Genomic DNA, 14979 nt, shown 5'->3' with positions numbered 1-14979 from the left:
TTTGCTGACACATTAAAAAAAAAATCTAAGTGTTTTACATGTTTCTTCCACTGTTAAGTCTTAATAAATGATAAATTATCAAGTACAATTAACATCTCAGCTCATACTAAGACCTAGTGATTTTAAATGATGTGTCCTAACATCTGTCAGTGATAAAATCATTACGGTGTCATTAGTAGTTTAATCATAAGAAGAGAAAACCTTCATGACAGTATCATGATTTTAAATCCTCAAAGAGCATACCTGATAATATTCTCACCTTCCACAACTAGCATGCAAACCAAAGTGTAGAGCAGAAAATTGTAACACCATGGGGCTCTGAGCTTACCATGGGTAATTCATATTTCATGCGTAAGCAACTCAGTAGACCCTTCCTTTGTACTCAGCCCTGGTGAGGCTGCGCCTCGAAGACTATGTTCAGTTTTGGGCTCCTCACTACAGGGAAGACATTGTGGTGCTGGAGCAGGTCCAGAGAAGGGCAACAAAGCTGGTGAAGGGTTTGGAGCACAGGTCTGATGAGGAACAACTGAAGGTTGTTTAGCCTGGAGAAAAGGAGGCTCAGGGGAGACCTTGTCACTCTCTACAACTACTTGAAAGGAGGTTGTAGCATGGAGGGTGTTGGTCTCTTCTCTCAAGTAACAAGCAATAGGACAAGAGCAAATGGCCTCAAGTTGTGCCAGGAGAGGCTTAGGTTGGATATTGGAAAAAATTTCTTCACCAAAAAGGTTGTCAAGCAGAGGAACAGGCTGCCCAGGGAAGTGATTGAGTCACCATCTCTGGAGGTGTTTAAAAGACACGTAGATGCAGTGCCTAGGGATATGGATTAGTGGCAGTGTTAGGTTAACAGCTGAAGATCTTAAGGGTCTTTTCCTACCTAAATGATTCTATGATTCCTGGCTTATTCCAGGTACAAAGTGAAAAGCCAGCTTTTGTCAGTTTCTACTGTAAATGTAAGCAAACAGAACTGTGGGAAACAGTGCAATCTATGGAGAGGAGAATGTGACTATAAAGTGAGACAAGCAAAACACACAGAGAAGAGTATAATTAGATTTTGTTATACACAGAAATACCAACAAGTGGTGAGTGGTGTTAAGAAAATTTCAAGAAATGAAATTTAAGAGCTTTCTTAGCAACTGTTTGCTTTACCAAAGTAGACTGGGAGCACAACTGGGACACGGACTTTCAACCCTGGAAAACCAAATTCCTAAGAAACTGGACTCTTAAACAGAGGGGATGGTGCTTCAGAGTGCAAACCTGCTGCACCTGGCTAAATTACTGGTCTCCCACCAACTGTAAAGAAGGCATTTTGAGAAAGTTTGTGTTTGGATGAGTACAAGTATCTGAGGTGCAAACTAAAGAGGATGCTTGAAAAGGAAGAGCCCTGCTATCCCAGCAGGTGTATCACAGCTCTACTCACAAACCTTTATAAGCACACAAGCAGCGGATCATAGAAATGTGAAGACAGAGAATCATGGATGACAAAAATAAATAGGGCCAAAAAAAAAATAAAATACCATTTGCTCTATATAATGCTCTCAATTTTTCACACACATGTTAACCACTTTTCTTCTAGGAATCTCTATCTACTACCAAGATCACTTGAAACCAACCTATTTGTGATGTGAAAGGGAAGCTTTTGGGCCACAGACCAGTTACAGCTGCCTTCTTGTTTCTCCCATCATTATCCAAAGAGCCAAATCCACACTGAATCCATTAGTACTAACTAATTGCTTCCACATTCGCCTTTCAGACAGTAAACGTCTCCTTTTTGGCTCCTCATATTCCAGACATGGAATACACTGTTAAAAAATACAATATGCCAAATAGTCATTGGGTGGTCAGGGTTTATATTCCAGCTACAAGCTGTGCAAGTTGCAGTCTTGGGCTGGCTTCCCATCAGTGATGAGGAGTGAGAGAAAAGGCTCCACCTCCGATCACTGCAGATACACATTCTCTGCATTTGCAGAGGATGAAGAGAGCAGAATCAACCAAATGTCCAGCTCAGTGAGCAAAGACTAAGTACACATAGTCTATCAAGACACATAATTTTCAATTTCAGAATATTACCTATAATAAACGCTTATTATAGTTTGTGAAAAGTCGAAAGAAACAATGAATTTACACTCACAGAATGAGCACAGTACCGGAAAAGAAAAACAAAACAAACCTAAATTCAAGCCAGCTGGCAGTATCTGTTAGACCAGCTAGACAAATTTAATTTACTTGTCCAGGATTTCTCTATTCGCTTTCTCTTGTTCCTTCACTTAGATGAAATGAATCTTAATTTCTGTTCTAACTAAAATGCTTCTCATTATGTTCATCAGGAGACAAATTTAGCTATTATTTCCTTGCTGTGTCCGTCAGAGTGAATGCTTAATTTTCAATCTTTCAGAAAGATTCTGCATTTAGAAAAGTGTTCAGCCACAAGTACCTAGGTTCATTTGGAACCACATCATAAAAAACTAAAAGGCATTAGATTTACAGGTTTTATAGTCTTTTAAACTACATGATAAATTTGTTTATGAAGCATTGCAGTCCAGTTTTAACACAAAGCAATATATCAAATGCCTAGTATTGAAAATAAGAAAACAGGTTTTCACCTGCTTTATAAATATCCCACTATACAGAAAAGGAACTATTTTCACAGACTCACTCTCTGGAACCTGCAGCTCTCCTCAGGTTAAACTCCTCTCTTAATTTGATGGCAATGACAAATACTGTTAGTGTTGCTCATTAACATGTCGCTCACTGAGGTGGGTAGACATGAGAGAAAGAAGAGCAAGACTAAAATCACAGGACAACAGCAGCACAAGGACAAACAGCATAAGATCCTTAATCACATGAGCAATTTGGTTTGGAAAAGCTTTCCAGGGGAAACAGTGGGGGAAGGAATCTGCCAGTTTTAAGGTGGATTTTAATGCATTTATTAGAGGAATTTATGTATGATCTGGTCTTTGTGATAATGCAGGTATTGCCTTGAGGACCCATCAGTTTGTTCTAGAGACAGACAAGCTCTTTCTTTCATAGTAATTAACTATCTCTAGAGTGGATATATCCTTTATGTCACTGTACTTCATTTATACCAAAGTAACTATTACAGAATTTTAGTTTAGCCTGAAGCCGTAAGTGGTATCACATCTATTTTCTGCTTTGACTAAATTATACAGGATACAGAAAACATCAGCCTGCCAAGAAGCCTGCAGCTTGAGAGGCTGCTGTGTGTGTAGACGTATGTGTAGAAATAAAAAAGATGCTACATTCCTCAGACAGATTTTGTTCCATGCTTACATAAATTCTAGGGGCAGAAACAGTTTCATTTTCTTGTATTTTTAAAAATAAAATAAACAAGAAAACCCAATAACATGAAAACCTCATGGATTATAACATCCTTGAATAAAGAATTAAACTGAATTTGCCATCATACTGTGGAGAGCTACTTATGCTATAAAATAAAAACAGGAGGCTTAAGACAGAGAAACTATTTGAAGTTACATAGTAAATGAAATACTTTAAAATTACAAATATTACATTCAGTGTAATCAGATGTTCAATGTAATGAGGGTAGTTAGCTAAATCATTTGTCATTAGATTCACTGATTATAATTGCTTCCTTAGAGTAACAGGCTTGCATTTACCTCCTAAAACGATATCCAAGGAAGCAGCAACACAGGAAAAAATAATTAAAAAAAATAAAAAAACCCAAAACACAAGCACAAAAAATGCAAAAAAAATGGCTTTTTCCCTTTACTGCTTTCTTTAGTTTTTCTTCTATTATAGCTGTACAACAGACTACAAAAGTAGCTGCTAATAACCCTGGACACAGCTGACTTAAAAGAATAGTTCCAAATCACACAGAATGAGAGGCAGGAAGGAAGGAACATTTTTTCCAGACATTCTTTGTCTATTGATGCACAGACAAGTTAATTACTACACGGTGGTAATTAGCACCCACACCAGTGGTGGGGATGGAGAGCAATCCTCAGCTGTCTTTCCCACAGCGTGAGCTTATCTTTGGGGTGAAGAACTGGGTCATCATATAGTCAGAGGTTTTACAAGAAAACACCATGCTGCGGTTGAAAGAAAAGGTATAGGAAAGCAGTGCTCTCCTAACCTCATCTATTATTGTGCTTATTTCCCTCTGAATATTCCCAAACCAAGCCACTACAACACTGGAAACCAAATTTTAAAGGTGTTTGGATGTCTAAATGCATGCATAGGTGCTGAAGAAGCATTAAAAATGTTTATGAATCTAAAAGCCAGTGATTTCACTAATTTCTCATCAGCTAAAAATAGTCTGCACAGACAATTTTGGAATCCAAACAGGTATACGGATGTGCAGCAAAGCATACTGCAGAGCCCAGAAGCTTGAAACACTTGGTACAGCCACATCCGTGCACCCCACTGAATGACCTGTGCCCTGACAATCCTCTCTGCCTTTGAAATACATACTTTTTGTGCACAGACATGTCCAGGAAAAAAACTCTTTTAAAGAGTAGATCTGCCTGAACTTTTCTTATTAAGAAGCTAACCAAGAGCACCTGTAGAAAACTGCATTGTAATAGAATGTACAGGAGGTACCCACTATTTTCCCAAAAAGAGAATTCATAGACAAAAGGAGAAAGAAAGACTAATCTGATAAAATGCCAGATACACACAGAGAAAGGAAAACTAGAAGAGCAAGCTTCCCTACTACTGTAGGCTGAAAGTCCAAACCTCTGATAACTTGGGAAAACATTACATAAGTTTTCATCCCCACACTCATCAAGGTGCATTTACAAAACAGCAGGAAGCTAATCCAAAACCTGATTTCTCTGAGGATGAAAACTGTCCTCGTATCCAACTGTTTTATCTTCAAGTCACTATTCAGTCCAGAGATTAGCTGAGTTAATGGCCATTCAGCTAACCTGCCTGTCAGGGTCTGTCTGAGCTTCCAACTAGCTACATCAGAACCAAACCTTTGGTTGCAGTAATGTCAGAAAGATTTATTTCTATGCAATGTAATAACCACCACACTGAATCTCACTCTGCAGGGAAGAAACCTTTACCAAATATAAAAATCATATCCAAAAGACAGAATGTATTTTAACTAAGTCATTCTTCAAGAAGTGATGCTTCAAAAATTACAATTCAAGTTCATTCTCGTGTTTTTACAGTTACATAGATGACTCAAGATTTGCAAGAGAATACTTAAAACACTCAAGCAGTTGAAGTAAATATAGTGCATTTGTGTGTCTTTATTATTCCCATCAGCCTTTGTAGTAGTCACAGATCTAAAAAGCATTTTGTCCTGCACTGTCGAAGCAAAATGGTCTCTGGTATCTGTAAAAGCAAAAGGACTGCTTCAGGATGGAAAAAAGCCTGTTTGAATGGCAAAAAGTACCAAAGGAGGAAGATGGAGAAAAGTGTGAGGAAGCAAGAAAATACAAAATGGCCTCAATTAACATCAGCCTCTGTGCAAGTCAGATACACAAGTTCCTTCTGGTCCTCTTCTAAATTAGAAGACAACTGCTGAGCTATCAAACACATAGTAATAAAGATCTTCAAAATCTTTGCTGACCTAATTACTGTCACTTGGTTGTACTGCACGTTTCTCATTAACAAACAATTTGATGAGGTTAAATTCACACTGCTGGCAACTACTGGCACCAGGTCAACTTGTGAACAGTATCTGAGCGTAACTTTCTTTTCCCTATCAGTGTCAGGGAAACAGAATTGGTAAATTATAAAAATAAGTGAAACCTGGCAGACTGTGAGAAAGAAATCCAGCATGATTAAGAATAACTGTGGGCCAGATGCTGAAGATTTCCCAGCAGTTTCAGAACTTCTACAAGCTATATATTGGTGTTTTGGTTTTGTTTAGTTTTTGCTTTCTGTTCTTTAAATAGGATCTTCATTCTGATAAAGGACTTCCTGTGTTGCTGGGGTAGGGGATGTTGACTCAGGAATAGTAGGAAAAAAAAATTGTAGAAAAAAAAAAATTGTAGAGAAAACTTTGGCTGCCCTTAGAATAAAAGTTCCCCTACATTATAAACTAGTTTGAAGTAGTTAGGGTTAAGTTTATTACAGAAGATGAAGGGACATTTTCCATTCCACATAAACATGACATCCTGTAACTGATTTTCAACTGTCTTGCATGCATTCTTATAAAACTGATGATCTTATCATTACTATTTCATAGTTGAGGTAGTATTTCAAAAGCCCCAAAGCAAGAACCATGAAAGACAGAAGCTCTTATGATGCTCAAATCAATGTGGAGGAGGACAATTTTGCACCTGGATTTATCGTATCATTTCTGATACTGTGGAAAATCTGGTCACAGTTCCACAGTTATGAATGAATTTTGCAATAAAAGCAAGGATTTGTCCTCCTGACTTTATATGATGAATAAAAGTTATCCTTCATGAAATGCACTAAACACTTACTAATATATCTTTTGATTAGTTCAAATAAATTATTTGTAAATGGATTCAGTATCCGATGTGTCACCCAGAAGACCACATACATCAAAAACTATCTATAAACTCACACTTTAACAAGACTTTCCCACAAGAAATTAAGAGGTAGCTGAGCAAAAACACTACTCATTTTTTAATTTTACTATTTTGCTCGGGCACATCCCAATTTAGGCCAACATCTCTGTAAGTGGAACCATGCACAAAGTGGTCTCATCTGTTTAATTTCTTATTTATTAGAGCATTATTATCTAAATGCGTTAGGAATAACAGAAGATGAACTTCTATCGAGAGTTCTTAGCAACAGATGGATTGGCTGCAGTGTCACTGTCATCCAATCATTTCATTCCCAGTAGTCCCCGTCCTCTTTTCCCACTAATTTTTCCTTTGCTGCTTCTCCCTTTTGCTCTCCTCTGCTGTAGGAACGGAAGGATTGTCAGATGGTCATTAGGTTGTCATTTAAGAAGCAAGCAATGCATTCCTTTTCTTTTGAGAAAGAATGGTTTATGAGTTGTGTCTTGAATGACTTACTTTATTACTGATTAGCTGGTTCTGAGGAGGATTTCTTCCAGGTGAAGAGTTTAAGATAGTATTATTGCACTTGAGTATGTTTCCAGGGAATATTCAATTTCCTTTTTTGTTCTTCTTCAGAGCAGTTATCTAAATGTTAATACCTTTTGCTGCTGTAGCTACGTTATTAGATTCTCCTGGCCAAACACCTACACAGGCTAAATGGCAGAACAAGAACGAAGCATCTGCTTTTCTGTTTTTTCTCTTCACACTGTGTCACTGAATTTCTGAAGCTGTTTGTGCCTCATTTAAGAAATGGGTAGAGTTCACCACAAAGGAAACAAAAACAATTAAGAAATCAATTACTGAATGTTCTCACCAGACATTAGATGGCTGGAAAAAAAAAAAATTCCAAAGTTTTCCTGTTCTTCTGACTGGACAGAGCTATCCATGGTAATTTTTGTTGACTGCTAACTTTTTCGTAGTAGCTTCCTGCAAAACTAGGCCTTGGGTGTTACCAACTGATCAGAGCTGTGAGTCACAACACCGTATGAGGAATGTGCCTCATTAGAGCCACAGCATGAATGGAGGTCCTAACGCCCGAGGTAAGCAAGGTCAGGGAACACTAGAGCATAAAGTCAAGAAGAATTTCTTTTAAGGATTTTCATGGTGACTAATCTGGGCCTATTCATAGAAAAACCAGCACAAAAGATTTTCCTTGTCCAACTGATAGAAATTTCATTCCAACACTAGCTGACTTGATCTAAGCCAAATACTGACATGAGCAAAGCTTTCTGTAAAACTGATTTATAACATAAGCCTTCTAAAATTAATACTCAGGATGAACTTTTTTTCCCCAAATAGGAAGTACTAATATGAGATGGGATACAGACTAAATATTACATTTGTCATTAACACGGAAGTGCACTGACACAGATGTCACAAAAAATGAAATACATTTTACTCACTGAATAGAAATGGCTTTAGAATCAGTTTTGCTATAGTACTGCTTAGATTAAAACAGAATCCAGGGAGTCCACTGTGTTGATAACATATTAGAGAAATACTTTTGCAAGATCCATGAAGAAAATCTTTCAAAAACAGGAGCGAGCCAACAGGTTAAGGAACTGGAAAAAGAGACAGTCATTCTCCTTCTCTTTCTCTACTGTCCTTAGCCTCTTTTTCAACTCCTGTTCTCTGCTGCTTTTGAAAGTGACCTAACCATTCTAGTTAAATCATAGTGTTTCCATCTAATTCAAGAATTTTAAAACTGATTTTACTGCAGTCCTTTACACACTTTTTCTTCAACTCACATGCAAATAAGTGTACTCAGATGTTTTTCACAAATACACTGAAATGCTAGAGCAGCCTATGTACACCCCTTCATTATTTCACTTCATAAGTAATTGATTACTTTGCATACTAGAAATTCTACTAGAAATAGAAATATACTGAAATATATACTAGAAATTCTGTCTTTATGTGCAACTTCTTAATGAAATATTTACTGAAATACAGAGCTTCATAATCTTTATACATACTGGCAAGAATGCACTCTGTAACCCATATCCACAGCTGATGCGAGTATCCAGATATGTTTATGTTCCCATTAGTCTGGTGGCAAGGGGGGAGGAAGAAGCTCAGCTTTGAGAAAAACAAGACTATTTTCTAAATCCCATTCTGTAGATGTTAGGTAAATATGGTATTCAAAACTGGATCATAATGTTTAGCAATTTTAATACTGCATTTGTGATGTACAACAACCTGGAGGCAATTACAGCTATAACTTTCATGGTAAAACTATTCTTTAAAAGTAACTTAACAGTGGAGAAATCGAAAAAGTCGGAACCATGAATCTTGGATCTTATTCAATCATGCACCAAAAATCAACCACCATGCAATACACTTCAGTTTAAAGATGCTTCATAGGAACTGAGCTGAAAAGCAGATCACGGTAAACTAATCTCAGGAATGTTGGTTTATTACCCACCGTAGTTTCTGGTTGTACTGCTTGACTTTTTCTAGTGAGGCTGCATTAATCTGAGCTTGAAATTCTTCTACTGAGACACTGTCTCTGTAATAATATCCTTCCATGCTCTCCAGGGCTGGGAAAAGGGAAAGGAGAATGGAGAAGAGAAAAAGCAGTATTAAATATTTAGCATTCACCTTCTTGTGTAGCTTTGTTCACACACTAGAGAATTACTTTTTAACCTTGAGGCTGTGACCTCACTGTGGGTTGCTGAGTTGAGTTACATACATCATCAGATTCATACAGCGGTCTCTTTAAGATTCCATTTGCAAGAAAAATTGTATTTCTTGCCCTGTGGAAAACATAAAGGAGAGCACTAGCTTGGGTTCCATTGCTCTAATGAAAGTACTCCTGCCCTGTGAACGTAAATGTGAGTTCTATTTCTAATACATCCTGTGAGAAAACAGTAGAATGAGCTGGGGTAAAGGAAATAAAAGATCAATATACCAGCTACTTTCACAGAGTAACTTAACCTTTCACCTAACAGCTTCTTCAGAGTAACCTTTCACCTAACAACTTCTTATGCAGCCTGACTGGGGGAGACATGGAGCACCTGAACCTCTAGTTATTCCACTGATAATGTGAATGCCTTCTGTAAATCAAACTTCTCTGGTTCTCCAAAAATGCCCTACAAGCTCCTTTCTCAGGAATCAGGTAAGTTTCTAAAGTCAAATACTAAACTATGTCCACTTTAGTTATATTCACTTCACCAAAGCAAGGATGAACATTGCTACAAGAATTCAGGAACTAGACAAAGACTTCCATTAAGAGAAGGACTGTATGTCCTTCTGATATAATCACTGCACAGAAATTAAAAGAAGGAAGAAATAAATGCACTAGGGAAGAAATTCCATTTTGGGATATTCTTGCCAGCAATAGTTGTCAAAAAAAAAAACCCTAAAAAAAACACAAAGAAACATTCCCCCAGCCCCTTTAGATACTCAGGGAAGTTTAACCTTTTCTTTAGCTAAGTCAAATCAGGCATTTGAAATGTTTTCAAGAAACTCTGGACTGGAAAAATCAACATCTTCACATTAGAAGGTTATTATAACATAAACCACAGGTAAAATCATTTTTTGTGGAGAAGCATTAAAGATTTTACAGTTAGGAATATTGCTACTTTAATACTCCATACACATTCTAAGAAGTCATCACCCTATCAGGAAATGCAAGCAATAAGCAGAGCTCTGATGGAAACATGCTGCTGTGTTACAGCTTTAGCTGCACAAAGAATATTAATTCTGCTTGTACTGCTTAATATGACCAGTTAATAAATAATTCATTCATTGGAAAAGAACATGCAAATTGAGTTGCACTCCCCTTATGTATTTTTGGATTTGTAATTCTACTTTTGTGCAAAAATATTCAATTTCAACAGTGAGACTTGCTTCTTAACTTCCTTGGGGCTAAGTCACACCAGAAAGTCCCTACAAAAATATCCACTGAACTCCATTTCATAGAATCATAGAATAGTTAGGGTTGGAAAGGACCTCAAGATCATCTAGTTCCAACCCCCCTGCCATGGACAGGGACACTTCTCACTAAACAATCCAACACAAGGCTTCATCCAACCTGGCCTTGAACACCGCCAGTGATGGAGCACTCACAACCTCCCTGGGCAACCCATTCCAGTGTCTCACCACCCTAAGAGGAAAGAATTTCCTCCTTATATCCAATCTAAACTTCCCCTGTTTAAGTTTTAACCCATTACCCCTTGTCCTGTCACTACAGTCCCTGATGAAGAGTCCCTCCCCAGCATCCCTACAGGCCCCCTTCAGGTACTGGAAGGCTGCTATGAGGTCTCCACGCAGCCTTCTCTTCTCCAGGCTGAACAGCCCCAACTTCCTCAGCCTGTCTTCATACGGGAGGTGCTCCAGTCCCCTGCTCATCCTCGTGGCCCTCCTCTGGACTTGTTCCAGCAGTTCCATGTCCTTTTTATGTTGAGGACACCAGAACTGCACACAATACTCCAGGTGAGGTCTCACAAGAGCAGAGTAGAGGGGCAGGATCACCTCCTTCGACCTGCTGGTCACACTCCTTTTGATGCAGCCCAGGATACGGTTGGCTTTCTGGGCTGCGAGCGCACACTGAAGCTGGCTCATGTTCATTTTCTCATCGACCAGCAGCCCCAAGTCCTTCTCCGCAGGGCCGCTCTGAATCTCTTCTTTGCCATTCTTTTTCATTTATAATAGCATGTTAGTGCAAACAAACTTGATAAAACGTACTGCTTATTTTACTGGCATAAAGTTGGTTTCATCCAATTAGATTACCAACCAGGAAACTCAGCCATCTGTTGGGACTGGCTGGAGCGCACAGTTCTGCTTCTGCAGGCACTGCAGGGGTCATGCTCACAGGCGTTGGCAGGGATGCCCACAGTGAGAGCTTTGGATCTCCTCTTCTGAAGGGTTTAATGTTCTTCTAGCTAATATATTAGACAAACATGTCTTTTGTGGTATTCTTGAATCCGAGTTAGGATATTATGGTCTGAATGCACAGGCAACCAAATGGGAAAAAAAATGGAAGGATGGGTAGGCTCAAAGAGTAGTTAGCAAATTGAACATAAGCCTGCTGTGTCACAACCAAGCTGGCAATCAAGAAGGCCCAGAGCATCCTAAATTGTATTAATATAAGCATGGCCAGTAGACTGAAAGGAGACTGAACGCAGACCCAGTGGATAAAGAACTGGCTGGATGTCCACACGCAAAGAGTTGCGGTCAATGGCTCAGTGTCCAGCTGGAGACCAGTAATGAGCGGTGTCCCTCAGGGATCGGTGTTGGGACTGGTCTTGTTCAACATCTTTGTCAGTGACATGGACAGTGGGATTGAGTGCGCTCTCAGCAAGTTTGCCGATGACACCAAGCTGTGTGGTTTGGTTGATACGCTGGAGGGAAGGGATGCCACCCAGAGGGACCTTGACACGCTTGTCAGGTTGGCTGATGCCAAACTTACGAAGTTTAACCATTACAAGTGCAAGGTCCTACACCTGGGTTGGAGCAATCCCAGGCACAGCTACAGACCGGGCAGAGAAGAGATTCAGAGCAGCCCTGCAGAGAAGGAATTGGGGGTGTTGGTTGATGAGAAAATGAACATGAGCCAGCTTCAGTGTGTGCTTGTAGCCCAGAAAGCCAACCATATCCTGGGCTGCATCAAAAGGAGCGTGACCAGCAGGTCGAAGGAGGTGATCCTGCCCCTCTACTCTGCTCTTGTGAGACCTCACCTGGAGTATTGTGTGCAGTTCTGGTGTCCTCAACATAAAGAGGACATGGAATTGTATAAAGAAGAAGTCATTTACTGTTAGGGTGGTGAGGCACTGGAATGGGTTGCCCAGGGAAGCTGTGAAGGCTCCATCCCTGGAGGTGTTCAAGGCCGAGCTGTTCAGAGCCTTGGGTGACATGTTTAGTGTGAGGTGTCCCTGCCCATGGCAGGGGGGCTGGAACTAGAAGATCTTGAGGTCCTTTCCAACCCTAATTATTCTATGATTCTGTAAGTGCTTGTCCTCACTTTACTTAAGTAAACTCATTAGATAGCATCTTAATACTGTGTCTAGTATTGGGTTCCATAGTACACAAAAGGTGTTGATCAAATGCAGCAACTTCTTAAGAAGAGGTCATCAAGATGGTCCTGGGCTGGAGCACACACTCTGTGAGGAGAGGCTGAGGGACATGAGCTTGGATTAGAGACCTCCAGAGGTCCCTTCCAGTCTGTATTATTCTAGTATACTACGAAAAATTTAAAAAATAAAAACCCCAACATTACTAAGAGAGTAAGTAGAATTTAAATTAATTTTATTTTTAGTGTCTTTTAATTAAGCTTATTTATTGATGAGATCTCAATGCTAATGTAGGAAATAGAGAAATCTGAGCACCAAGAGCAATATGTCAACATACTCAGATCCCAGTCCTACGAATCAGGACCCTTTTGAATGCATACACTTAAGCATTCAGTTGTACAAAATGTTTTTTACAAGTAGATAGATACATAATGTAGCCTGGGTAAACATTTTAAAACTTAAAATGTCTGCACTGTCAATCCTGCAAACATATAGAGTTGTAATTTTAGGCATGGAACTATGCAACACAAAATAAAGTAACACAGAGAGAAACGGACTGGTGTTCACTGACGTGTCTCTTGGATAATGCATTGCAAAAACATGATTTTCAAAACACTCCATTTGAAAACATTTCTAACCATTGCTTTTTAGGCAGGAAACAGCTTAGCTCTGTTAAGCCTAGGAAGCAAAAATTCACAGAGGAACTTAACAGATTTCTACATTTGTTGCTAATAAATTTCAGTCAAAGATGGGGATCTACTGAGTTAGTTCGATGGCAGCTCAGACAAACTTCACAGAAAAGAAGTAAAATATAGAGTCCTGATTAAACACTAGGATTTAACTTCTTATCCAGGATTTCTTATTCTTGGAGTATAATGGACATTTTGGAGGGGGATCCTTGAAACTCAAAAACATTTTGTATGAGGAAAGAAAGAATATTCTGTATCACTGAAAATTATTAAGCAGATATAACACCTGAAAGAATCTTTGCTCTTTTCCTTTAGCTAACTACAAAGATGCTTATCCTAAGATTCAAATATCTGGGGCTTCTGGAAACAGAAAAGGAAAAAAAACCCCTGCAAAATCAATTCTGCAGCACGCTGCATTCCCTCCCAAATCTAAAAAATAATAAAAGTTTCCAGGATTTCATCCGAACCAAGGTATTTTCTGTTCTCTTTCATGAGCCTTTTTGTCTGCTTTACTGAAACGTGTCTCCTGCTCCGTATTCTCATTTCCCACTATGACTGAAAACAATCTGCTCAAAAGAAATCAACTGAAGTCAGACTTTACATTAGTTAGTTAAAACAAAAAAAAAAAGACTTCATGGATCTTACTTTTAACGAATCGTATGCTGTAAGTTTACAGTAAGTTTGGCTGTTTCTTCTTCATGTATTTTATTGTTTGCTATTTCCTTTTACATCCTCCTTGTCTATCAGAGACTAAACCCTCCTCGAAACCTTAATTTGTATGCTGACTTCTGCCTGTTCCACACAGACCCAGGAAGTAAGGTATGAAGTACTTTCAGCTCCTTCCAAAATCAAAGGCAGGTCAAGGCAGTCAGCACTTCGCATTCATGATTTCAGTGAATCAAACTCCATGCTCCTGATGACTATAATGACACTGCAGCTAATGCAAACTGCCTGCAATTTATGAACTCTGAGCATCCGCACCACCATTTATCACTTCAGTAACATTTGCAGTGTCATAACTACAAACCCTGAAAATGTTAGTTAAGTCTTCATAACATTTTAAAGAGACAGAAATCTCACGGGATATCAATTTAGTCCTTAAACTTGAAGTAACAGGAAAAGTTCATGATAGCATTTGGAATGCAGAACAGTTTTAAAAGCAAGTTTCGTGGTCTAAATATTGCCCACTAATGTCTACAAAGAAAAAACAGTATTGATGAAAGAAGATTCATACTCTGGTGTTGGAATCATATAACAAGCATAAACTGAGAAATGTATACACCTGCCTTTATTTTTAATCACAAATCTCAGCAAATTCATATTTTAATCCAAAGTTCTCAGTAAATGCCCACATTAAACAACATATTTAAATATAAGCACTGTACCCTTATAGTTACAAAGAATTTAAATCAGAGTGATTAAGTAGAGTTTTAAAGAGCGTTAAATATTACGTGAAAGAACTGGGGGAATCAAAACTCGAATTACCTTGTGAAAAAAGTACTGGGTGGATTTTAAATCCTCCTCCATTCTTCAGCCTTTGAGGAAGCTGTTCAAAATGGTAACTATCAAGGTAGAAGTAGACCTTCAGGGTCTGCCGGCTTCCTTCTGCTTGGTATGTGATCGGTACATCTAAGAATACAATCAGTGTTACTCTTTCATTAAAAGCAATGATACATCCTTTTCCAGAAACTGTTAGATAAAAATCACTGCAGACGCAAAACTAGTAGGTGCAGTATTTTATACTATACT

The 14979-nt window shown here is 38.7% G+C and overlaps 1 protein-coding gene across 1 annotated transcript in view; it reads right to left on the bottom strand.

The window, feature by feature from the left end:
• Window positions 1-14979, bottom strand: part of PREX2 (phosphatidylinositol-3,4,5-trisphosphate dependent Rac exchange factor 2) — a 176251-nt gene that overhangs the window by 32354 nt on the left and 128918 nt on the right. The window contains exons 35-36 of the mRNA XM_065668406.1: window positions 14716-14859; window positions 8953-9067 (exon numbers count right to left, since the gene is read on the bottom strand). Of these exons, the coding sequence (XP_065524478.1) occupies window positions 8953-9067; window positions 14716-14859 (259 nt within the window). The remainder of the gene's footprint in view (window positions 1-8952; window positions 9068-14715; window positions 14860-14979) is intronic.

The sequence above is a fragment of the Lathamus discolor genome, chromosome 2 (genome assembly GCF_037157495.1).
Source record: "Lathamus discolor isolate bLatDis1 chromosome 2, bLatDis1.hap1, whole genome shotgun sequence".
Taxonomy (NCBI): Eukaryota; Metazoa; Chordata; class Aves; order Psittaciformes; family Psittacidae; genus Lathamus; species Lathamus discolor.
This window is presented reverse-complemented; position numbering and strand designations above follow the sequence as displayed.